The sequence below is a fragment of the Larimichthys crocea genome, chromosome XVI, assembly GCF_000972845.2.
Source record: "Larimichthys crocea isolate SSNF chromosome XVI, L_crocea_2.0, whole genome shotgun sequence".
NCBI classification, from domain to species: domain Eukaryota; kingdom Metazoa; phylum Chordata; class Actinopteri; family Sciaenidae; genus Larimichthys; species Larimichthys crocea.
In genome coordinates, this window is record NC_040026.1 from 11,551,368 (window position 1) to 11,578,565 (window position 27,198).

The 27,198-nt window shown below is 41.1% G+C and overlaps 1 protein-coding gene across 2 annotated transcripts in view; it reads left to right on the plus strand.

The window, feature by feature from the left end:
- shisa9a (shisa family member 9a) overlaps positions 1–27,198 on the plus strand; it is a 47,843-nt gene that overhangs the window by 13,848 nt on the left and 6,797 nt on the right. For both annotated transcript variants that reach the window (XM_019261952.2, XM_019261953.2), the window contains exon 3: positions 20,080–20,259. In XM_019261952.2, coding sequence (XP_019117497.1) covers positions 20,080–20,259 — 180 coding nt within the window. The remainder of the gene's footprint in view (positions 1–20,079; positions 20,260–27,198) is intronic.

Sequence of the window (27,198 nt, forward strand, 5' to 3'; positions counted from 1 at the left end):
TTGTTTGGGTTAATGGTTTATTGATGCTTAAATGCAACATCTTTAATAGCCTATCTATCTGTTTGACAGAAATTGCACAATTTGCAGATTTTGTACCAGCCAGTATTTGGAAAGATTATCATCATTATCGTCAGTGTTTCGCGTGCACATGCACAACCTGCCTGACATATATCAACATCAGTTCTGGGAAGAAAATCAAACACGTGCTGAAGTAAACTCCACTGGCTCCTTTCCAACAGCTGCAGCAACACCGGAGTGAAGGTTTTAATATCAAGTGGTGGACTTGTGATTAAATTTGCAACACGTCTTAAAATTTGATAGAGTACTATTGGTTTGACTAACAAAATACAGCCATGAAACTGTAGCACGAGCTCGCTTTGCCAACCACCACTCTGCCCAGAACCACCAATTAACCAGCTCAGCATCAGTTCAGTCCTAAATTATTTATTGTTTTCTGATTGCTTTTGGTAACTGACATCTCAGGTTTCTCCATCGCCGTGTCCACACTCCTACACTGTCTACCCATCTGTGGTGGATGGATTTCCAAGACACCTCCATCTACGGGCATGGCCACGGCTTCGACGTTTGTTTACAGCATCACTTATTTATTTTTTGGAATGATTTGCTAACAGCAGGCGGAGAGCACGCAGGTTGATAAGCAGGAGGAGAGAGAAAGGGAGGCAACATAGAGAGAGACAGAGAGTGATGCTAACTAAACTGTGTTTTTATGGAGGATAATTTTCCTCCCCAGAAGGCAGTGATTGGCATTAATTACCTAACAGGTGCTAACAGCGATGAATCTCATAATTAACCAGTTTAGATTTAGTTCATTTGGGAAGACATGAGTATGAGACACTGGGTGCACAAGTGTGTGAGCATGTGTTTGGTGTGTGTGTGCATGCAAAAGAGAAAACAGAGGTGAAAGATAATGTCAGAGGACTATGTGTGTTTCTGCGTCTGTGATGTGCTTGAGAAATCAGTTTCAGGTGTAGATTTCCAGACTGAGATCATTTGTCGTCCCAGCGAGCTCTCTTGTGGTCTTTATCTCCCAGCTTGGACAAAGTTATCAGCGATTAGACCTCAGACTTTGAAAACTCACTTGACTAAAAAGTGTGTGTGAAGCGGAGTTATAGACCTGTTAAATTGGTTTGCCATCAAATGCGATCATTTAATAGAAGTCGTTTTTGCCATACTCCTCCAGAGTGCTGAATGGGGTAAAGTGGGTCATCCTTCTAAACCTCAAAGAATTGAATTAGTCTGAATTTCAACGTGGAGTATAAGTGACTCTTGTTGATCTTGTTGCCTTTTTCACCCTGAGAAGAATACATGTCAAAGGGAAATCCTTCATCTATCCTGTCAGATGACCTGCATCTGAACCACACTGAGTTTCTGAAGTCCATCTATTGCTACTAGATGTGTGTTGCTACCCTTTTGGCCTTCGGGGCACCATGAATTCATTTGAGCATGGATTCTTAAAGATGCTGGTTGTATGAATATTATACCACGTACAAATGGACTTTTCCACATCATCCAAAAGATGCTGGAATTGGTTGATATCTGGGGACTGTGCAGGCAAGTGAAGCTACAGCAAGAAAACTCTCCTGGAGCCATTTGGTGACAATACAAGTTTTATTGCATGGTGTATTATCATGCCAGAAGGGTCCATCCAAGTGTAAATAAAAAGTAGCACAGAAGGAATAAACTTAGTTTGCAACATTATACAGATACGGCAATCTGTTGTGTCCTGGGAAAACATTCCCAACATCATCACACTGCCACACCAAAGAATACAACCGCATGAATGTACATTCCTCAAGCCGAATTCTGAACCAGGATCCATATTTTGAGTCAGGTTCCTGGAAGAATTATGGTTTGGTTTTGTTTGACCTAGAAACTTTTTTGTACTCCTCAGTGGTCCACATGTTGTCCTTCAGGCATGATTTGTCTGTTCTGCAGGATTCTTGACACTCTCTTTTGATCCCTCTGATTCACAAACTGTTTCATCCACAGGACTGTGATCTGTGGTTTTTGCTCACACCATTCTTACATTCGTAAAACATTGCAAAACATCAATCATTTCATGAGAAGGAGGACACCATCAACAGATACGTTTGAATGATTTATTAACAAACAGAAAGATGATGAAAAATGGATTGCTTAGATTCTTGTACTTCTTTGGATGCTTCTGCATTGTGGGAAAGCTTTGGTGGGGAATCCGCTGTAGCACCCAGGCATGATGGACCGCCTAGGACCCTATGGAGAGAAGAAATAAGAGAAAGAAAGGCGTGGGGGGCTGGGGGGGGGAGTAGAAAACGATACGAGAGCGAAATAGGAGAATATGGATAGCAGGTTATTTATAGGAATGCTGGAAAAGGCGCAATCGAGGTGTGTTCCTGCTCCTGAAACTCTGCAAATAGCTTCACGGATGATGGTGGAATCAGCAGATCTATCACCATCATTTTGCCAGTAACTAGTTCAAACACACTGATGCACGAAACACTGGTCTTCCATGCACATGACTTGTGAATGTACAATCTGTGTCATGGCAAACTTGCAACTCATTGTATGAAGCCAAACTTTTTTCCCCTTCATGCCTCTCGCTCCGGGCTCTGGGTTAGCTTTGGAGGGCTGCTGGCAATGCAGGCATTGCCCAGGCGTTGGGTGGGGGTGGGGATGGGGGTCACCCATATGGGGATTTCCTTATGACCCACTTCTTACCCCTGTACTTCTGCACAGAAACCATCTCTTGCCTGCCTGCCTGCCTGCCTGCTTCCCCGCTCTGCAGCATTCGTCAGGCAGGAGGAGGTGTCTTTGTCTGCTCGCACTGGTTCCCTCACTCTCCCTGTTGCCAAGACACAGAGCGGTGCAGAAGAGCCGACGGTAACACTGGCACTCTGCAGGACAATTGCCTTGCATGGACCTTGAATGCTATCACATTACATTCAATGCTTTGTGCACGTATATGTATACATACACGTAAAACACAGTCAGATGGAAAAAACCCCCACAGGTATTCACATGGAAAACAGCTCCAAACTGTTGCATGAACAGACAACCATCGGCGCAAACACCCATGTGAGAATGTGCATTCATCAGTGCAAACACGTGCACTCATACTTACAGGCAGCGATATATGCTATTGTTTCTGTTGCTCTTCTTACAGTTCTTTCAGTGACACGCAGGCGCATTCACTCACGCAAAACACAATAACACACACTGTACACTTTGCACCCCGCCAGCGCTTGTGTTCTCCTGCTTACAAATGGAGGGATTGAGGCACCCGGTCTTTCTTCAGTAACCTACTTTTTCTCCCCCCAAAAAAAAAGAAAAAAAAAAAAAAAAGAAAGAGAAAAAAAAAAAGGAAAAAAAAAAAAAAAAGAAAAGGAGAGAGGATCTCTCCTTCTTTTTTTTTTTGTTTGCTTGCAATCCGTAACTTCTCGAGGGAGTATGGATGTCTTGCTTGAGTCGATTCCTGCAGCACAGGCTATCAATAAGCGCAGTGTTTAGTTTATATTGCTAATAATAGAATGTCACTGAGGCATATTTGTGGATGAATAGACGGGTCCTGCGGTAGAGTGTGGGATTCAGTCACAAGCTAATCTGTCCCTCTTAGTGTGGAGATCCCTCGGGGCCACTCCGAGGTTTCCGGAAAGAATATTCCTCTCCCTTCAAATTTTACATCTTTCATGAGCTGGAGTTACACAAGAGGAAAGTATCAGATGCCCTTCTGGATGTGTGTTTGAGTGTACAATGGTGCAGGGAAAGTGCAATGACCTGCTCTCCTCCCTCTTTGAGCTGCAGCTAGACAAGAAGGCAGCGAGACAGGCAGATAAATACTCCGGATGCTTTTGACAACAGATGGACTGAGGGAGCTGGGGGGATTGAGAGAGAGGAGGAGGAGGCACAGAGAGAAAGAGAAGACAGATAAACAGGTACACAAATAAACAGGCTCACGGATAAGAGTGTGTTGCCTACCATGTGCTGATATCAGACAGGCATATGGCAGCAACGCAGAGGCAGAGACAGAGGGAGAGGAGAGATCACTCTAAACACCAAGCCTCTCAATCTGGCCCTGCGGAAGCATTTCCCCCTATTAGTAAACCCATTTCACATCTACAGTGAAGCACCTAATCGCGTTCAATTAAAGCAAATTATACTTTCAACGCTCAGTCAGGAGCACACACAAACACAGGCTGATAGTGAAGACTAGCAGCCTTCGTGGAGGAAAACGCCGTCAGATTACCCCCAACGAGTGAACAGAAGGCATAATCACACTGTTTTTAGTCAAAGGAGGAGAGGAGCCTGAGATTATCTACCTCGCAGACACAGTGATGTGCAGGATGCAAGGCGTTTCTGCAGCCTCACTTTGACTCACTTCGCTAATGTGTTGTCTTGTGGCTTTTAGGAATGAAGGGGACGTGGGGGGCAGGAGAACATGAGAGAAAACAAGAATTGTGGTTAAAATGTTGTTAGAGGAAACTTCTAAATGTCATGAAGTTATGAGTCCGCGAGCAAAACAAATTATCTCTAAATGATGATAAAGCATCATGTTATCAAGCTGTTCTGCTTCAAGACAGTTCTGTAAGGGGTTATTTGCACTGTAGCTCTCTAGACATACACCTAGAAGGCATTTCTTTGTGCACCAAACAAAGAAAGCCTGTTAATTGCAGTCTGGGATTGATTGGATTGTTCTGATTTCCTGGGAACTGCATGCAGCTTAAGCCGTTACCGCTCACATTCATCTCCAAGGTATGGAAATCTTCCTACTGCCCTGTCTTGTCTTCGCAGACCAAGAAAAGCCCCTCACAGCTGTGCTCCAACATTTAAACCTGCCAGAGATTCAGCCCAAGGGCCAGGTATGGCAGACTAAGGCTTTTAAACATAAAGCTTCTCTTGAGCGGAGCCAGAGGAGCAGACTGTGGGTCAAAGACTGCAAGGGAATCCATTTGGAGGTTGCACTTAATTAAACACTATCAGCTATCAGAATCCCGCCTTCAGCATGTGCGCTTTGTTATAATAGAGGCTGCTGGATTAAGATGAGATTATATCAGTTTAAACTCAATTTAAAAATCTCATATCAGCCAGCCAAGCTCAAGTCCATTGCTGGTGTATGAGAGAAAAATATTAAAGGTCCAGTGTGTAGAAATTAGTGGCAACTAGTGGTAAAGTTTCAGATTGCAACCAACTAAAAACCACCTCTCCCTCTTCAAGCATGAAACTTGAAAACACAAAAGGTCCTATGTAGAACCAGTGTTAGGCTTGTCCCTTCTGGGCTGCTGTAGAAATAAAATGGTTCAACATGGCGGACTCCATGGAAAAGGACCCCCTCCCTCTGTAGATATAAAAGGCTCATTCTAAGGTAACATAAATATTACAATTCTTATTTTCAGGTGATTTTACACTAATGAAAACATAGCTATGAATATGATATTCCATTTCAGTTTGTCAATAAATACCCTTAACTGTGACACACTGGACCTTTAAGTGAATACGAATATATATAATTTTTAATTAGGCTTTTTTGTAAATGTATTATTTATTTAATAGGACTAACAGCTTGATCACCAAACATGACTGCGAGTTGTTCTGGCTGTGGCAATTCAAGATAATGTTTATGATCCCACCGAAGCACTACAGTGTGTTGTAGAAGTCCTAGAAGCAGTTATCCTGCAAAACCAATCATAAAAACAGTCAAATTCACAACTCTTTGACTATGTAGCCTACTTACTCATGGTAGGAACACATAGACCAAGGAAAAATCTGCGCAAGTAAACAAAGTCTGTCGTTCATGGTGGGGGTGTTTCTGGTTTGAAGCCGACCAAAGCAGCATTGACGTAGCAATGTCCCGGTAGAATTCAAGAGTCTACAGTCATGGGAACGGCTCTATGTTTAGCAGATCTAATGTGTGGTATCATTTACCATGTTCACAATGTGTCAGCATGCTAACATTTTATAATTAGTAGTATGCACAAAGCACAGCTGAGGGAATTGCAGGGATCTGATACACCAAGGAATTGGAAAATTTAACCAGATGTTGGAGAGTTACATGTGATTTCCTGCCCTGATACAGTAATCACATTTTATATGCGTACAATACTGTGTAATGGGCTTTTACAAAAGAAAAGTTAATTTCAGCGTATTGCATTCCTTGGGTTTAAATCACATGTGTTTTGCTTTACTTTTGTCATCATAACTACTTGACAGGCTCTCTCAAGAAACCATTGGAAAGCAGTGTCCTTCCTGTCTCTCTCCGGTGGTATCTGGGTCGGTGCTGCTGACATGTTGTCAGAGGTGTCAGCCCCCCATGGAGACACACATCATTATCATCACCATCTCCCACTGCCTCCCTCCCTATCTGTCTGTCTCGCTTTGTCTCTAGCAGCATGTTGCTCTCATTTGATGGAGAGGCAGTCCCACTGCTGACTCATAACACTGGATGTTGGGTGGGGGGGTAGTATAACCCAGTAAGTCAAGGTTGCATCCTGCCAATCAGAAAGCTCCAAAACACTCAAACAAGCTCTTGAAAAGACAAACTCAGAGGGGCGAAAGAGAAAAGTTAAAAGGGGGAAAACATAAGTGACACAATAATTCATAAAATTGGCCCATTTTTCCTGCAAAAAGTCATAAACAATCAGGCCACGACTTAAAAATGGAACACTGTTCTGTGAAACAGAAGATCATTGAGAAGAACAATAGGCCCAGATGTTATTACGGATGCTCTGTTTCCTTGAGTGGTGCTCCATCATCATGATGAATAGGGGCTCCTCTTTGTCAATCATGTGCTTTAGTGGAGCAGGTATTTATTTCTCTGTTTTTCGACGTCTGCATGTCTCGCTCTCTGTGGCCTGGTGACTGATGAGCCCTGTCACAGGGAGGAACACCCAGTCTGTAGTCACCAGAGATGGCAGCCTGGGGCACTTATGAGATAAAATCACTGATTCTGATAGTTTGAAATACAGAAAAAAAGGACATTTCCTTCAAAGCTTTTGGGAGTTGTGATGAAAAACATGCTATTTGTCAGCAGTCTGTTCTCATGGATACATTTGACGTCTTATCACTTTGTTCAGAGGATGCATTGATACATCAACTCTGGGTTTCTGCCAATACTGAGTACCAATCCGATCCCAGGCATGTCTTTTTTCTTTATAATGTCAAATTCGGCCTACTTTACTACATATAACCTATTAGGATCATTTTTAGGGTAGGCATTTTGATGCCAAAAAGCACCGTGGCACTAAAAAACAGCCCACTTTGACAAAATAAAAGTAGGTTCACAAACAAAGACCCAATATGGATATAAACTCGGATTTGTTTATTCCGAATGAAGGTGAACTAAGATGATGTTGTGTAGGACGGATGGAGGATGAAAGGATGATGGTTTAGGAATGAAGGGATAAAAGCAGAAATCGGGGTCGTAGATGGATGTAGTAATTGGAGTAGTTGGGTGTCGGCTGGTGGCGGGAAAATGGGAGGGACCTGGGGAGGGAGTTGAAACTCCGAGTAGGGGAAGTGTGTCTTCGTTCCTCTATGGGATGTGAGCCTCAGTGGTTTATTTGAAGAAAAGAGAGAGAAGGGAAAGGAAAGAAGTAGAGTAAAAGTGGTTGGGGTGAGGGATGTGAAAACCGAATCAAAGGGGATTTGAACGGATAAGGTGTGCTTAACGTGTGGTCTTTGTTCCTGCACCTGTTTATAAAATCTAATTGATGGTGGAAACACTTAATTTTATAATAAAAAAGAGCAACAAATACAAACAAAAGCTCCCACACTTACTGTAAATGAAGTATTATGAGGGATCTGATACAATCAATGTTGGGGTCGATTCTCTGACCTTATTAAACCTTATCAGACTTTTGGCAGGTGCGACTGATCCACACTGAACACAGTTTCTTTGTCTGGTGTCATTCATCAATTACATTTATTCAAGTCTTTAGGTTTTTAGTACCACAGCCTTGTGTTACCTGATACAAAATGATCCCAGTGAGTTCCAGATTCAGGAAAAAGAGAGCACTAGTAATAGAAAGGGAATCAGTATCTGAGGTATCTGGTTAGAAATAAAGTTGGATCAGTTCTTCGCTAGATCTTGATTTTATTCTGAGCATTTTTCTCTTCCATTCTAGGATCACGGTAATTTGGCTCAGACCTTTGCACCTCTTACTCTTCGTTGCCTGTCATGCTACTAACCTCTTAATTAAGCTTTAACTGTTGCACTTACACAATGAGAGACAAGGCCAGTGTGTTTGAGTTGTAGTCTTTGATTTTCTCGTTGATATGAAATTGCAGTTATTAGACAGTATTCCACAGCTTTTGTTTCCAAACAACTTTTTGCACTTTCCATTTTCTACCTCTGGTGTTCTCCCACACATCTGTCAGCGCTCAGCAGCTCAGCGGATTTATCGTTTTCAGAGTTCTGATAAACAGGTCTTGTTCTCCGGAGGTGGTATTTTGCATTTCATTTGCTCAAAACGCCCTTCACGCGTGAGTTGTTTCCATCCACTCGTGCGGCTTGTAGATGCCACAAGGTAGATTCTTTTTGGTTTAAGTGTGAGGTGAGTTGTAATGATGCATTATAACACTGTTACAAATGACTGCTCCCATCTGCTACGGTGTTGGATACAGATAAAAAAAAAGCGAGCTTTCCTACTATACAGTATGTGTCAGAAGTGGAGGGAAGGGAAAACAGTGGAACCTGTTCAAAGGAAGTGTCTTCTGGGACAGTGATGGTCATCATCAGAATCTCTTTGACACAGATATTTCTCTTATTCCCACACAGCTTACTTTTAAACACATTTCCCCTGTACTGAGATATTTGTCTTTATATATTTCAGTGTGATATCTTACTATTGATTCAGTGACCGGCTTTAACAATGCCCTGTGAGACTCAATCTATGAAAGTCAGTGCATTGTCCTGTGGCAAGCCAACGCAACAGGGAGATAGTTGTTGAACGCCGCTGCAAATGCTCCTCTGTGGGAAAAAAAAACAATAGAAATCGATATCACTTCGAAATGAAGAAGGTATGACGGAAGGCTCTAATCACAAAAGGCTGCGGTCGAAGTCATTGTGCTTTCAAAGGCTCGGCGAGAAACAATTAAGGCTAGATAAGCTATTCTCTCTGCTATCATCCTCCACCGCATCTCATGACACACTCTCCGCCATGCCCCCCCTCTGAGCTCCCTCTCACTATCTCTTACTAAATGGGAGTGTACTGATGCGCTAATGAGCGAAGACAAAGCTAGCAGCATATGGTGACGATAATGAGATGAACAATGTTTGGAAAACAAGGCCATATATAAGGCTGAGGATCTGACACATTGCTTTGGAGCGCACTGAATGCCGTACGATAGCCTTAAGGCTGAGATATATTATTCATGGCCACACACACCCAAGTCCTTAAGGCAGTGTTTCTGGGCAAATAAATGCTGGTGGCCAGTGACATGCCTTTATCCTTTTATCATATAGCACTAGCTTCTGCCCTCAGGTGTTTGTGCAAGTTTTCATTTTGTGGCTCTCAAACTTACCGTGTTGCTGAGCAGCAATCTAAAGCAGCAACCTGTTTTCCATATGTACCCCCCACAGCTGTCAGATGATGAATGATGCTATCTGGCATGCTCCAAATGTGTTCATAACTTGATGTTATCTAACTCTTTTAACTATATAAAAGTCAACCAAGTCTCATGAGGGTTTGCGTTCATACTACTGATGGCAGAAGCTAGATATTTCATCCATTTATTACTTTTTGGCTAACTATTTCAACAAAGTGACCAGGCAGACACCCAAGTCCATCTGGGAATGTCCCAGTTTTCAAGCTGGGTGTCTTGAGTCCCACCAAATATCTGTAAAATCCTAAAATGTCCCAATTTCTAACCATCACTGCCAAGTTGCCCCACTTTTTCTTTTCTTTTTTTTTAACCAAAATTAAAATAATAATCATAATATTACACTTGTTTTCAGTGCTTACATCGATGTTATGTCCCACTCCCACTACTACCTAAACCGATGGAAAAGCATAAACAATGCACATCGTCTGGCTTCAAGACTGATTTGTTTGCATATGTGTCAATCAATCCGTGTATTGTGGGTGATGAGTCACAGGCTATGACGCTCGCAGCTCCTTCTGTCAGTAACTGTTGGCTGTCATGATGAAGAGGAAGTCGTCCTTTTTAAATGAGATCAGGAGGTTTACTCTTTGGTGTTGAAAAGTGCGTTCAGTGGGTGTGCTAAGCGCTGAAATAATTGTCCTGTGGTGTGTGGATGAATGCAAGCATGGTAACTGCAGGAAGACCCCCCAGGGGTACAAAGTGCTCCTGGTTGGGAACCACTGTTTTAAAGTAGGCTACACAGTGACTTTTGAAGCACCTTTAACAGTTTGCCTGGCTGGCCCTCTTTCAAACAGTAAGCAGCGGTGTCAAATAGTTTCTCATCTGTGAGCTTTTTTGGACCTTCCACTTCAAACTTGCCTCCTACTGCTGACAGTGCCAGCAGGTAGCAAGACCCACGCAGCCCCGGACATCTGTTCTACTCAGTGTTTGTCTCACGTTTAACAAACTTTCTCATATATGTAAGGATTCAATTAAATTCCTGGCCCATTCCCACAAATCACGTTGATCTGACCCACAAAAAAAAAAATAAGAAGAAAAAACTCCTTCCTTTGCTCAAGCCTCCACATGAACTCCCTCACCTCACCGCCCGCCACACAAAGGGGATTTCACACCAGGCTAGCGGCAAAAGCGAGGCCCCTGCTCACCCTGTAAACCTTGCTGTCCTCCGTGCTGCAGGAGGGAGATACGGGGGAGAAGGGATGAGGTCAAGATAGATGCAGTCCCTCCTTATGTACTGTAAACAGACAGGAGGGTAAATAAAGAGGAAGCTCTCCCATCCCGCCTCACACAGGCTCACACATAACCTGCTTACCATTTTCAGCGTGACTAAATATGCATATGCAGAGAAACAGAGATGACCCCACACACCCTCCTACACATGCAAAAGGATGTGTGTGCACTGTCACATAAGGGTGAATGATTTGGACGAGTCAAGCGTTCTCGACGCTACATAATAAATAGAGAAAGCACACATTTATAGTCTCAGGATGCGTTTCTTGCATGCACATTCTGAACTAATATCACAAAGATGCTTCCTGTCGCTCCCAATTAAAAACAAAACAATCCAGGCAGCAGCTTTGGACATCGGCGCACGTCTCATCTTTTATTTTCAGGCTCTGTTAACACAGGTTTTCATCGGCGGTGCAGATTTTTATGTCAACATCTATTTGATGTCAAAATGCTTTGCCAGAGTATACCCAAAAATGACTCGTAAAAATTGCCTTTTTACCGAACTGGAGCAAGCTTTCAATAAAACATGCGTTCTTTTTTGACAACGTCTGACAAAGCTGTTAGGATGTGACCTAGAACAAGCTCAGGGGAGGCGAGCAGACACGTGAAGAATAAGTGGGGAGAGATGAACAGACAGAACGACAGAGCAGCAGGCAGCATAACATAGGTTGCATAACAATGACTTTTTCAGTACAGTACAGCCGGCCTGCCTGTTGATATGTGGGCGCGGGTGACTGCGGGACAATGCGAACCCGCCGTGTGCTGCAGAGCAAATACTACACGAGAGAATACTGTTGCCATGACAAGAGGAGAGAGGAAGAGACAGAGAGGGAGATGGAGAGGGTTGAGTAATGACAGAGAGGCAGTTTTGCAGCTGAAGAAAAGAAGAGGGTTTATCCATTTGCGAAATGAGGAAAAAGAGGGAATAATAGATGAGTCAGCTTCTTACAATTTTCAGCGCTGAATCAAACAAGCAGTGAAATTAACACTGTACAGCCAGTAGCGATGGAGTCAGGCCAAATATGAGATAGAAGCACTCCTACATACATGTGATCTGGCTCTCTCTTTATGTTTTTTTTCATCTTCATTTTTTCTTGCACACAAACAGCTACAGCTGCTGAACGTCTACCCCATTTCCAACAGAATATATTCTTGTGTCTACGACATGAGAAACGCACAGATAGCGTTTCTGCCCCGAGAGGATTGCCTCTTGGCTCCACGCTGGATGTCTGGCTTCCCACGAGGGAGACAGCGCAGCTTTGAAATCTTTCCGTCTTTTGGAGCAGTATGACTCTGTGCCTCTGCACGCAGAGCACTGTGTTATATAGTGCACACTCATATTGTGCGCTGCTGACTGTACTGTCTGCTACCTGCCGGTCATAAGCTCATCATCCACACGCTGTCTCATCAGTGCAGACACACTGTAATCCTGACGTTTCTGCGCCCTGCAGGGTGAATTCATGTAAATGTCTGTTTCTTTAACATTAAGAAAAAACATTTGAAACCAAACGCATGATCAAATCAACTAGTATTCAAGTAGTGCTCTGTGTTGACTTCATATGTATAAATGCCTGGTTGGTGTGACATCGTAATGTTTCAGGCTGAAGCCAATTTACAGCTAGTTTTACAATATACCCTTACAAAAACAGCGTTGTGTTGTGCCAGTGTTGTGAGCAGCTTTTATTTAGAGAGAAATGAGAAAATCTTTCACACTGGGCAGCAGTAATCTTGTAAAACCAGACATCCTTCTTGTCAAGCTGGCAGAGGCCTGAGGAAACTCATAATAACTTAGCTTTAAAAATCTTCTGGCAGCTATTAAACCAACTGTGAGGTGGAAAAAAAAACACCTGCCCATGAAAACAGTGTACCTGGATGGATTCAATTACAACTGTGGATTTCCTACTGCGCTGGGAAAATCCAAAAAACAAAAAAAGCTCTTTCATGAGTGTTTTCCCCAAACTGACGTGACACCAGTTGGACACAACTCCTACACATATAGCAGGAGAAACAGCTTTTTCAAGATAGTTCGATAACCATAACTTTTTAGAATTTTAGCATGGTGGTGTTGTACAGTCAGTGTTTTGTTAGCTGGTTGAAGAAGTCCATATCTCAAATGGACAGAGGGCAAACAACTAACTACAAACAAGTTGTCTGGAACATTTTGTTATACATTTGAAAACATGCTGTATCGCTACTCTTTTTCTAGTATATCTTAATGTAATCTAAATTTCCGGTTAGCACAAGCGCAGAGATCGCTGCCAGGGCTAAACAGACGATGAAAAATGTGCCAGACACTAGTGCGCTACACATGGATAAACTAAGCAAAAGAGACCTCAATATCCCATCTAGTAAAGTTTAAACTAAATTTTGACCTTTACATACATTGACAGGCAGCAAACTTCACCAGCACCTCATTTGACTGCAAAGAAAATAGAGATTTTGAAGAAGAAACCCTAGTGTACCATGACCTTCGAGGGATAGTTCGGGTATCCTGAAATGTTCTTGTATGAGGCACTTATAGTCAGTATACTACAGTATAACTTCTAACTGCAGCATGCATTGTATTACGTTGCAGATCAGCTGTTCTGTGTCAGAAAGTTGTGGGATCAGACTGAAACCAGACAGCTGATCTATGCTGTAATAAAGTGTGCAGCACAGTTGGTCTTCTATAGTTAGTGCCAAGGAAAACCGACTGTCAAACCACAAGGTAAAGCAGTGAAACTATTTTTAATATACAGTACACTTAACTTTTATGTGGCTATCTAGACTGTAGTTTGTCCTCTACCTCATTCATCAGTGCACTGCTATGAGATACCCCCTAAAATGTTCTACTGTGTATTTGTACTTGCACTTTTATGTGGCCAATGCAGCAATGAGACTCCCTGCTGTGCCAATGCAGCCACTTTGCTCTTGGTAGTATAAGTATTATGTTCCCTTATAGGATTACATTTGCAGGCAACAATAAATATTTTCAATGGCATCTGAAATTGCTTCTTGAGAGAACAAAGGCAAGTGTTGTTCCCCTTAGAAAAATAAGACTTTCATGTCCCGGTGTTGAAGTGCACATAGGTGGAAGGCTGCAAAATTTAGAAGACTAAATTATAGAGCGCCGAATTTTAGTTGAGAGAGAGGATTGGACTGTCACTTTTTAGGATTGTCAGTCTTTTATTTTGAAGGCACTAAGGGAAGTCCCGAGAGCAGATTATCAAAATTTAATTAGGAGTTTTAAAGGCCTTCTGAATCTTTCATTTGAAAAGTCTTCATACAAATGGAACAAAATGAACAGAAGGAATGCATTACAGTATTAAAGTTTTACCGTAAAACCACTGCAGAACTCCATCTGATCAACATACTGTACATTGTCCTGACTGTCTATTACACAAGATATGTTTAGCAGTATGTCATTTTCAGTACATTTAGGTTTCAGTAAAGGAAAAAAGCTTTAGTTTTTAGATGAACATATCTAATGGGCTTTGTCATAAACAATATTTTTATATACAATCAGGCTCCAGAATATCTATTGAACTTTATTGATCAAATTTATTGATCATGTTCCTTGAATTTCTTTTTTTCTTAATTGAACATAGTGGACGTTTCACTTGCAACATATTTATTATTATTCTGTTGCCACGACTGTGTATGTGCCAGTTGTATTCCTAGAGCTTTGTTGAAATTTCAAGTAAAAACACAGAAAGAATACAACGAGGCAGACATTGTGTGGCTGTTCATTTTAGATTAGGATGTAGAAAAGCGTTATTTGAGATCTAAGCTTTGTCTTTTGTTTGTCCTAATACCAAAAAACAAAATGGACTTCATTATTTGTCAAGTTGATTATTAAATATATCCAATTTATCTTGCTTTTTTGTGTTTTGCTGCTGTCCTAATCTTTGGGAAATGGGAAGTGAAAACGTGCTGGCTATGAAGATTAAATTTAAAAGACTGTGGTGACCTTGGAGGATCGGTGTGTTTTGGTTCAGTTTGGTGAGGCTACCACACCGGCAGATTCCTTCTGTTTTATCATCCTGATGGGCATCCTGGTGACAGCTGTCAGTCATCTTGTTGAATGGGTTCATGGCATGATGACACCTGGGTGTTGTGTTTGTTTTTACTCGTATGTGAGTGTGTGTCGTCTTTTTCTAAGAAAATGCAGGGAGAGGTTTTTTTGCGAAGATGGATCAGAAGCAGAAAACAGTAGGATAACTGAGGATTTTGTACACATGCAACATTGCGTAACTATTCTACCATAGAATAACAGGTTTGAAGTCATTTTGATGTAATTTTGACTTGTAATCAGGTGAATGGCGTGTCTGTGATTCCCACTCTGTGCCTCGTTTGTCTGTTTCTGTATATGTAACTTTGTGCTCTGAGTATTTCCACCCACAAGAACTGCTTTAAGTCATACACCACCAACTATTTCACTGATTTTGGTAAAACTGGATCATATTTTATGGAGAAAATGGTTTCTCTCTAATATCCTCTGGCTACTCTGCATCAGTTCTCTGTGATTTACAGAAAATAAACCGCTGTGAATTATAGCTGCTGTTAGCTAACGTTAGCTGAGTTTGTTAGCTGGGCTTCCCCACCAGGCAGTGGTTTTCATATCATTTCGTTACCCTTATCAATTGGGTGCGTAAAGAGAGCTAATGAAAGTGTGTCTATGAACCTGAAATAATTGTAGCACTCTCTACAAGTAGAGGAGAAGAGAATGTGGATTGTTTTTCCCTCTGAAAGAGAACGTATTAGAATAAATAGTGGAAACTGAAAGACAGTGTGATTCACATTGAGAAGCAGAAAACAACATTAATTCATATCTTGGATAACATGCATTAGCAATAGATGAATTGGTAAAGAATGCCTCTTAGGGGACAGCTTTGCATGTTTTGTGGACAGAATCACTTTGTGGTATAATGTGATAAACTGCAGAAAATGTTCTTCCCAAAATGGATACAGAGTGTCCCATAAATCCCTTAGTACACCTATTGCGACCATCCAACACTATCAGCACTGCTGCAGTTTCTTGTATAAATTGCTGTTCTTACTTTGAGCCTTCGTGAGGTGTTGACTTGCTTTTGAGTTTGGTTCTTTCAAACTACGGAAAATGGAAAATGTGAATCCAACTTTTTGCTGGATGGTGCTTGATGAAAAAGAGGGTATTACAGGCAAATTATGGACCGGCACGCTCATTGTTATGTCTCTGTCTCTATTATTTTTAATCTGTTAAATGCTTTAATACTTCAAGCCATCATGGAGAAGTTGCAGCAGGAGATAATTAAAATGATTATGGGAGCCTAATGAACACTGCGCCTTTGAATGTGTTTTAAAATGCCATTGCTCCCACTAAGGTTTAAATCAATCAATCAGACTTTATTTATGTGGCACTTTTCATACAAAGTGCTTCACACAATAAAACAACCACCCACCCCAAACACACCTCTTTATAAACAAAAACACAAACTGAGGAAAGTAAAGGGAAGGTTTAAAGGGACAGATTAACATTATGAATATGTTTATTAGCCTTCAGGTAGAGGGTTAGATGGCTGTCATGTCTGTATACTAAATGTGGAGCTATAGGAGACAGATAGCATAGCTTAGCACAAAGACTACAATCAGGTAGCCAAGCTCTGTAGAAAGGCATGAGTTAAATAAATTAGCTACATGTTGTGCATGTTGAATGTAGATTTTACGGTAAATAACTGTAAATGCCTGTAATATATGTCATCATTATCACTGTTTTACTGTATACAATATAAGTGATATTACAAAATCTTTATTTATATGGCATTTTAAGGGAATTTATACAGAATATAGTAGTATTTTATATTAGAGACTGTTCATTGTACAGTAAAACACTGTATTATTTAATTGCATATTTTACGTTTTTTTACTGCCATGGCTTGGCAGGAAAATCTACACACATTTTAAATTATGGAATAAAACACCAACCATGAACATGAAATCAACAGTTCTAATATTCTATTACTGTAATATTAGAAAAGGTTATACCATATTTGGTATGGTAAAATCCTGGCAACCACAGCTGCCAGTTTCTTACTGTAAAACCTTCTTTTTTCACAGTGTGACTTTTTTACCTTTTGACAAAACCAGGCTAGCTGTTTCCTCCTGTTTTCAATCTTTATGCTAATCTAAACTAACCTGCTGCTATGATATTTATGATACATGAGAGTGGTATCAATCTTCTCATCTACCTCTGCGGCAGACAGAGAATAAGTGTGTTTCCCAAACTGTTGCTTTAAGCCAAACTGCATCACAGTTGTAACCAGATGTTTGTCTGTGCTTCAGTGAGACTGTATAATCTGATTTGCCAGCTTGTCACATCCCCAACAGCCAGCCAACTTGGCAGACCACACACGAGTCCAGCTAAATACAATGCGATTAGATTCTCTGTGGTATATTATTTTTATTTATTAACATAAAATATTTGCATACAGTCGCTGTTTTGTTTTTTTTCCTCTTTACGTAACTGTGAGTTTTGCAATTTTGATCTGCCAACTGTTCATGGATTCACTGCAAACCGGTTCATGGCCTGAAAACAAGGAGATGTACCTGTGCCTTGATGGTATATTGAATTTCACAATTGTGCTCAGCAACCAGACAAAATCCATTATGAAATGAGAAAATTGGTGACCTCATGCCGGCCATTTTGGGCTCCTATGAAACATAAAGCAGTGGGTCTGCTTTCATTGTGACCCCGGTGAGTGCTGTTTTTTGAGAGATTCTATTAAATTAAGGACAGAAAAGTGTCTCAGCTCCATCTCTACAATGTATCTAAACCCTTCTTTCAGTTTACTTAGCCTACATTTAAGCGGCCTTCAGTGAGTCATTCATCTATATAAACTTACATCACATGTCTGCTGCTTTTCACCGAGCACCATGGGACATTTCATCACATTGGGGAGTCTCTTATTCTTTCTTCTACACGGCCTTACACTGTCTCTCACTTTGATGCTCTTTTTAATTGTCTCCGGTCTTTCTCTACCTTGTCAGTCACTGTGTGTGGTTTGAATCAGTGCCAGGGCTAAGTGATTAATTAGTAACAACACAACTTGCCTTGCCCTGACAGTTGGGCTACACAGGTTTAAGGCCTCTGAGCGGACCTTGTGGCTGAACAATGCACAGCTGAGATGAAACAAGGAGAAAATGGTGGAGGAAATCAATGTTGCCGGGTTGTGGCCGCACAATTTCCACTTCTGTTGCTGTGGAGCAACAAAAGGCCATCTGTCTGAGCACATATAAGAGGGCTGAAAGGAGAAGGAGGGGAGGAATAATTTGTGTTTAAAGGATGGTGTTAAGATCTTTTACTGTCTCTCCCCTTTGTTTCTCTACCATCTTTCTCTCTCTCCATTCTTTATCCATCCTCATTCCTTTTTCACCTTTCTCCCTCTCATTTCTTCCTCTTGCCTCTTAACTTCTTCATACTTCACAAACTATCAAGTGGCAGTGTTGGGGCTTTGAAAAGAATGTATTCACTTAGCAAGGATACTTCTGTCTTCGGTTACAGGAATTTGCAATTATCTGTCAGGACCAGCACAGCGAGAGAACAATGTTGGAGAGAGTGTCCTCTACATTTCCAGCCATATTTAAACATTCGGCTGTGCTTTAAAGTCAGACTGTGCAGTTCTGATACACTTCCCTGCCGCTCTCGTACAACTCTGTCGAGCTGCCGGCCTTCATATCCATCTGTACACTCGTGGATGTGTTATCCTGCCATCTGGTTTCGGTGTCTTGCAGAGGAGGTGCAGCTTTTTAGGTGCAGTTGTGGAAGAATGTTAATCCATTGACTAATCAATTATGGCGATGTTTTAGAAGAATACTTTTAAAAATGTGTTGGGGACTGATTTCCTTCTAATCAAAATCAGAACATACAGTTTAATGATGACTCACTGTAGTTTAGAGGCAGCAATTTGAATCCACTGTGTTATTTCTAGCTGTAGGTGCTACAGTGAGTAGACTCTGCACACCTTTTGAAATTTAATTATTGCTTATTTAATTATGGGAACACATTACAGTTAGTAAATTTTGCATCTAGGGTACTGTAATTAATTAAAGACAGCTGTTACTTCCTACACCATAAGCAGGTGGCCAAAATAGAGTTTATTCCTTATGAAAATGAAACATCTTCACATACTAATAGATAGTAATGACAAAAGAAACGTAGAAAGATTGTGGTGTAGCTCAACTAAGGAAAATAAGGGCTCAAAAATATCAGCTTTAACACATTTCAACACCACAGATTACATCAAAAGCTGATATACGCACTTCTGTGCGACTACTGTACCGCCTATGAGCTTTTCACCTATTTCTGCTAGTTGCTTTTCTAAGTGTTAGGTTACAGATCAGCCGTGTGGTGAAATATTTTTTCCAATTACGTGAACAAAGCAGAGAAATCAGAGAACAATCTGTAAACTCTGCAGACGGTTCATCAAGTAGCTTAATCAGACAGGCAGACTTTCATCCCTAAATCAAAGCAGTAGGGCTGATTAGCATTTGGAGCATTGAGTGCAGAACATAAAGCGAATGTTCCTCAAACACCCAAAACAACATGCTGAAATGGTTGCAAGTGACAGGACCAGTGCAGTGGAATTAACTTCAAGTCAGCACTATAAAGATGGAAAGACAGCCAAGATGATACCCAGAAAAACAGATCAAATCAAGCTGTCTGCTCGACATTTTGAGAACTAAAAACACATCGATGCATTATCATTAGATTTCTGTTTTTAAATCATCCTTTATGACCCTGGGATAAGATGAATATATTCTAAAGTTTCATTTTAAACTCATTGGAAATTCTTCAGTCCTCATCTAGACTGAATGTTCAGAGAATTCTCACACAGTACATGAATCGAGGGTTTAGGATGTTACCTTTGTATACTGGGAGATCAGTGTTCCAGCTCTAACGCTGACATACTGGAAGTATGCTGACATGTATGGTACAATTACTGGTACAATTTCATGTAATAGACAGCAGATGCAGCTTATCGGTATAGAATCTGGACTGTGTCCAAAAGTGTATTAGGCAGCATGACATACAATAGGCTGCAGCTGTAGGATGATGGCAAGAGTCCATCAGTTGATGGTTTCGATATGAATGGATGTTAATGTGTCATTTCAAGCACCAGATAGCCCTGTATAGAAAAAAAAAGGCATGGTTGTGTTTGTGGACACTGGGAAATGTGAAGATCTGACACAAGATTACAAGACCTGATTGTAATCATCATGTCTTCTTGTCCACAGAGGGTGGTCAGATCAACAACAACGTGGGACCAGGCTCAAACATGGGCCAGCAGCACCCGTACCCTGCCCTCAGCCAGCTGACTCACGTCTACGAACAGCAGCAACAACAGCAGCAGCAACAGCAGCAGCAGCATCAGCAAAACAAGGACATGAACAAGTACGCCTCCCTGAAGGCTGTGGGTGAGTATCTGTCAAATTCTCTTATTATCTCACTTATATTTAAATTTTAAGACAAACTTAAGAGCAGAGGAGTTTATTTTTTTTCTTTTTTTTACAGCCTAAGATTGATGTATTAAAAAAAAACCACACAGTTTTTTATTTACAGCAGTGTTTGTTCAGGGTGCATCACTGTCATAATGAATCTTGGGATTTCCCTTATTCTTGTTAGCCGTGTCACCATTCTGATCTGGCAGGCAAAAAAAGGGCAGCAGGTAATTTCTTTCCAGAGGTGTCCGGGAATGAAGTGACTAAACTAAAGCAGACCTGCAGGCAGATTTGACAGGTGTTATTGATTGCGCTACCAAACTGGAGCCCGCTTATCAAGCTGTTCGACGGCCTAATGCACGCCACCAAATTCAATGAGCTCTGTTGCCGGTGCAGCTGGTTTGAATTTGCCTCAGCGTGCCCATATGTTATTGGCAGCGGCATCACTATTTCATAACCTGAACTCATTCGGGATTGACTTGTGAATTTTTTAGCGTGTGTCTGTCAGCTTGTTTACGCTAGACAGGTACCCTGCCCTCACTTGATTTAAAATTCAGCCCACTCGCACCAGGTAACAGATCTAGAGATCTGTAGAAACAGTCACAAGGTTCTATTTGTCTGCATTTGTGTCCTTTATTTGAAAAAATTCAGACAGAGTTCGTCTTTGAAAAGCCTGCCAAGCAGCAGAAAGTTAAATATTTAGTCCAGTTGACAAATGTAGGTGTGAACTTTCTCTGTTAATTTGGATGCTATTCCCTTGCTCACAGTGCATGTAGAGGGCACTGACTCATCGCTAGACACATTACAGTAATAGATTATCACAACTGTTTATTGTCAGTGCAGCTTTGTGTCCTTTGTGTGTAAACAAGGAGATGTTGTGTAATTGTGGTAGCAGTTTATGTAATTGCCAGCAAAAATGAAAACAGAAAAACAGATGAATAATAAGTGATAAGTGGACACATCATCTGTGAGCTTAAAGGAAAGCCAGCATGCGAGAACATCAACGAAAATTATGATTAACACTGTCATCGTGAGTCCTGGACCCTGGCATCTTTTTATTGTGTGGTGGTGTATTTTTATAAATCCCATCTGACTTGCTAAACATAGACATCAGGCAGTATTTTTTTTCAGCACAGCTACAACTGTGTTTGATTGCAAAAAATTGTTCAGTTATCTATAACGCCAAACGGAAGACGTCTCGCTGTCGGTCCCCTGAGGATCAAAGAACAAAGGGATTCTTTCTCAGCTCAACATTTTGCACCAATATTCAACAAGGAGAGGAGAAATCTATCGCAGGAGAAGAAGAGATGCCATATTCCCTGATGACGGGAGCTTCAGTAGATCAGAGTGCAGTGCAGCCACGAGACACATCGCAGTTTGAATAAGGGACGTAACCTCACTGATTCTCAACTGGAAAACCTGGCTCTCTGATGTTAGGCTACAGCTTTCCTTTCATCTCACAGCACATTAAACCAACAGATGGATGCAGCACATGCTCTGAGGATTGAGGGTGGCATTTTGGGAAATGTAGGAAATCTCTAACTGGAGGGAAATTAGAGGAAGGTCGATGGGAAATAGGTAAAAGGGGAAGACGAATTCAAGTAGGATTATTTGGATTTGTTAAAAAGAAAATTCAGTACTCTAAGCAGTTATTCTAAAGATGTATTGTTCCTTTAAAGCTCTGGGATATAGTTTGCTGCTCAAAAGCAGTCTCAAACCTACAGTTTATTGTCTGGGAATCAACAAACATGAAATATTCCAAACATTTTATAAAAATAAATGACCTCAGTCCTTAAAAATACATCTACTCCATCTCTCTTACTGAAATATTCACATTGTCTGAATAAGCAAATCTATATGCATTCTAGTTTAAGTGGACCCCTGATGTTTTATACTTGAAAAACCCATTCTTAGTGTATAATGGGACACCACAATATGCAACCAAGGGCTGAAATGCTAACAACAACAAAAAAAGCCTGAAGCAAGCTAAAACATTTCAGCATTTTAGCACTGAGATGGAGAAAGAAAATGTATACTGACAATCTCAATATCGTGTCCTGTCGCCTTGACTTGCTTGTTTTTCTTGGAGAAATGTTCTGACTGGATAGCAAGAAGTGAAATTCTTTAATATTTACAACAGTTCGATTGAGTAACGTAACATTCTCTTTTACCCCGACAAAGATCAAAACCAGACCTTTAGAGCTTCAGCCTCTGGTTTGTAAAACTGTAAAATGTAGACATACTAAGTGTCAGAATCCAACATGCTATCCCATTCTTCCTGCTGATGCTGCTTCACGTCTTCTTAAAGACTCAGTTTTTTCGGTTCAGCAGCTTATAAAAACTTAGTTTTGGGTTCTTTACCCTGTTGTTAGTGCATCCCACCATGCAGCAGCTTTTGGGTATTTTTTGTTGTCTGTTAGAAGATAGAAGAGACAAGCCCCTTCACACAATACAAAGTCAGCGGAGAGCGATGAATTGTTTTCCCCTCCGGTGTGGGTGGGACTTAATTGTGCTCTGTCTCTATACAAACAAGCCATGTTTTTTTTTTGTTTTTTTTTTCTCCGTATAGCAGAATGATAGTGGGTTGAACGAGACCTTTCTCCAGCTCTGGCTAACAAAGCGTGGAGATCTGTTAGGACCAAATCTGTTTCATCACTCAGACTTGTTTACTCCTGCAGCAGAAACAGTGCTCTCCACCGCTGCAGAGATAACACAATGGCAACACAGCGAAGTGCACAACTTCTGTTTCTTTCCCCCCAGTTACTCCAGAGCACATGCATGTAGACCAGTTTCTGTTTTACAGAAGATGTTGTTGATGCTGGTCAATAAATGACACTATAATTTCATTACTCTCGTACAGGCAGAAGACAGAATCATACTTGTAAATGGATGCAGTTAACCTTTCGGAATAAAAAAGCTGTAAACTCCTACACGCTTTTCTGCTTTTTTTCTTTTTAACAGCGACCTTCAGCAACACCAGTTTGCAGACTAAAAACACAAGTGAATAGTTTGCCGCACAGTGCAGAAACTAGTCAACCAAGAAGTGCTTTTGAATAGACAATCGTGAGATTTTCGGATATTTGGATCACTAAAACTAATTTTCAGAGGAGGAGATTTAATGCTGCCCATCGCTTCCCTGTTCCCAAGCATGTTTTCTGTATAACTATCCAATGATAACTAAATGATAACTGTCAGTGAATACTATTCTGAAGCAGTTAATAATCTCTGCAAGTTAATTTTGATAATATACTGGCATGTTCTGAAAGCAGTGACTGTCTGGAGGGATTACAATCAATATTTAAAAAAAAGCTGTGGCTCTGATATATGTTGGAAATATTGTAAAATGTACACTTTTTAAAGCTAATGGGATAAAAGTGCAAAAATACGTATTTGGTTCATTTACAATGAGGCAAATTTGCACATTTGTGGAAACTGAATTGGGTCCAGGCAGCAATATAGAAATCACAGCACGTCTGTCAATATTCTTTCCTTCCCCCTTTTCAGCTCCTTCCAATATCTAAAGTGGCCCTTCACCACTTCTCCGAGACCGTTTTCACATCTCTTCGCTTGCTCTTCTTACCTTTAATGTCTTGGTTCAGCTCCCTCTCCGTTACCTCCCTCTTCTCTCTCACCTTCTCTCCTGCTCCCTCCCGCTCACCTCTCCCTATTTCCCATCCTCTGTTCTTCCTTCTTTCATATCGCCACCTTTATCACCCCCCTCCTGCCCCTCTCCTCTGCATTTTCCCCTCACCTTTTCTTTTTGCTCCTTTTGTCTCCCTCTCCCACATGCACCATCTCCGCTTCACCTCCCTGAACCCATCCTCCCCCTCCCCGCTCAATCCATCACACTCCATATCGCTCCTTAAAGAATCATTGGGCTGCTAATCTCGATCCTCCCTTATAGTGGCTCATATCTGATTCCATTTCTGTAATTGAAGGCAAGGCCTCCCCCCTCTAGCTCACACTTGACTGACAGATTTCCATTCCACAAGTGGTATTCAAAGCCTATATGAAATGATTGGAAACCTGTTCAGAGATATAGCACATATACAGCACAGGAAACCTGGATTTCCAGGAGGCAAACTGCCATTACTGTGAGTCAAATGATGGAAACGTAACACACAAGCTGTGAAAAACGTGTATGTGTGTGTGGAGTAAGAGAGGGAGAGCGACTAAATGACAGCAAACAGAACCAAAATGCCAGCTGTGCCTCTTTTTGAAGTCACCTTTGTTTGCGCTCCGCTAATCTTGAGCAACACAAATGGACTTTTCTTTTCTTCTCCTCCTCCTCCTCTGGTGTTTTCACTGCCTGTTGACCCCCTGAGAAATGGAACCAAGTCTAAGATCAACACCATTTTCCCCAAACCCCAGAATCACCTCCTTTTCCTTTTCTTTAATTGCTTCTGCCACTTTCCCAAAGGTCTACCGTCCAGCTGATAAGCCACACTTCTGTCAATCAATAGCCATCTCCACTGTCCCCCTGTGCATCTATATAAGGTCACTTTATCGAATTCTAACTGCAACCAAGGCGAAAACCACCTAATAAATGTCCCTGAATGCAGACCTGTAGCTCAGTCCAGAGGAGGACGCAGTCTTCTACATGTACGGATCACCAATTATTACTCATATCTAACACACATCTGCTGAATCTGCCACAAAATAAATCTAAGCTATCTTTACAACATGCCTTCTAATAAGTTAGTGTTTCACATACAGTCAACAACGTACATGTAAATCCACATTAACTGGGGATAGTCATAATAATCTGTCATGTGTATATCAGTCATAGAATATCTGAAACTGGAAGGGGTTAAAGCACTTTAGGCTTCCACACACCCCACCTGTTGCTGTCATATATATTTGCAAGACTTTGTCGGTATGAAATGATTAATTATCACATTTATTTGAGAACATGTAAATTATCCTCGCACCTCAGCTGTTATTTCATCTTCTACAATCCTCTTTACATGCAAATCAGTTTAAAAAATGAAACACAGGTGGAAAATCTCAGCTTTTTTTTTTGTGTATTGCTTTAGTGCAGCAGCATGGAGAAGTGGTGCGTTAAGAGGTCTAAAAGTCTAACATTAGCAGCTCTGTGAGGTTGTACAAGGGTGCTTTGAGCTTCATGCTAATGTTAGGACGACAACATGCTCATAATGACAATGTTAACTGATGTTTAGCAAATTAAAAAATTCCATGTTTGATGTCCATGTCCATGTGCTGGCTAAGGTTAACAGCAATGTCATTAGTTTTGCATTTTTTTTGTTGGCCTGCTTGTGATGTCATAGGATCACCAAAGTCTTTAGGATCATCTGGACACTGTGGGTGGCAATCCTTCCAGTTGTTTGTTCGATATTTTACTAAGAACCAAAACTCTCAACCTCATGATGGCCTTAAAGTGTGGCACCTAGCGGTGAAGGTGCAACCAAATGAATACTCTCCCATGCCTCACCCTCTCCACACAAATATGCAAAAACAAAAGGCCATATGTAGAGCCTGTGTTTAATTTGTCTGTTCTGGGTTACTGTACATGGCAGACTTCATGGTAGAGGACTCGCTCTCTGTTGATATAATGAGCTAATTTTTAGGGAACAAGACATAATAATTCTTATTTTTAGGTGATTATACACACAATGAAAACATTTGAATGAATATTATATTCCATTTCTGCCAGTAGATCTAAATCTTATACACTGGACTTTTAACTTAGGGGATCGGATCACAAAAGTCATTAGGATGAATAATTTGGAAACTGTTTATCTCGTTACAAAATTTCATTGCAATCAATCTAATAATTGTTAAGAAATTTCAAGGTAGACTACCGTCAGATTGCCAACATTGTCATTCCAAGTACCATACTGGCTTCCTAAAATGTTTATGACCATGAGATGCCACATTTTCAAGTATTCTCAAACAGCGCACAAGCAATTTGCACCTGTGTCTCAAATAGACAATTTTATGTGCTACAATTGCCTCTTAGCCTGACATTACTGTATTTCCACAGCAGAGATAAAAGCTGATGTACTACAGAAAGCAGTTTCAGATTACATCTCAAACCCTGTGCCAATATCGAATATCTTTATATTACAGCATCATTCACTTGTTAAGAGTTTACTTTGCAGTGGAAAATCCTCACATTTACTTCATCATAAGACAATGAAACTCTCCACTGATACCCAGACTAATTGATGCTTTTGGGTAGGTTGGCAACACTATGAAAGGGAGATCCACCCACTGCCACATGGAAAATATTAAAACGTTTGAGGAATAGATCTGATCTACAAAAACATATTGTAAAATGTCAAAAGAAATGTGTTGTACGTATTAAAAACGTTTTTAAATTAATGAACCTTCAGTCTCATGGCAGTAGACCGCCTGATTGGCTAATAAAAATCAGATTGACATGCAGGAATAAGGTCATTATTTTATTGGCAGTAAAGGACTTCAGAGCAGCAGTTCTTGGTGTTTTTTTTTTCCTGATGCATAATGCGTGTTAGTCTCTGTGGGATGCTGGCCTTTCTCAGGCAGAGGCATGCAGAGCCCACACTGCGTAACAGCGGTGTTTTCCGTTTCCACTCACGTACACCGCTGGATGTGTGCACTGTTGAGCTGACTGCCGCCGGATTGATTCACCTGTCGCCTGAGCAAGTTTGATCCCTAGGGGCGGTCTAGCGACAGCTCGGCGGGTGAGATGCTTCTCTCCCTCCACCCCTTTCCTCACCCACAAGCCCCTCTCACAGGGCTGCTCACTCAGTTCTCTCCCCGTTCGCAGAGCGATAAACTAGATTTATAGTTAGAACGGCAAAGCAAACTCACTGAGTGTGTTAACTTTATCTTCAAGGACGCGGAGGCAACAAGGGCTAAAGAGTAATGACTCGACTGTGAACGTGTTATTCGACAGGAAAAAAAGGTCAC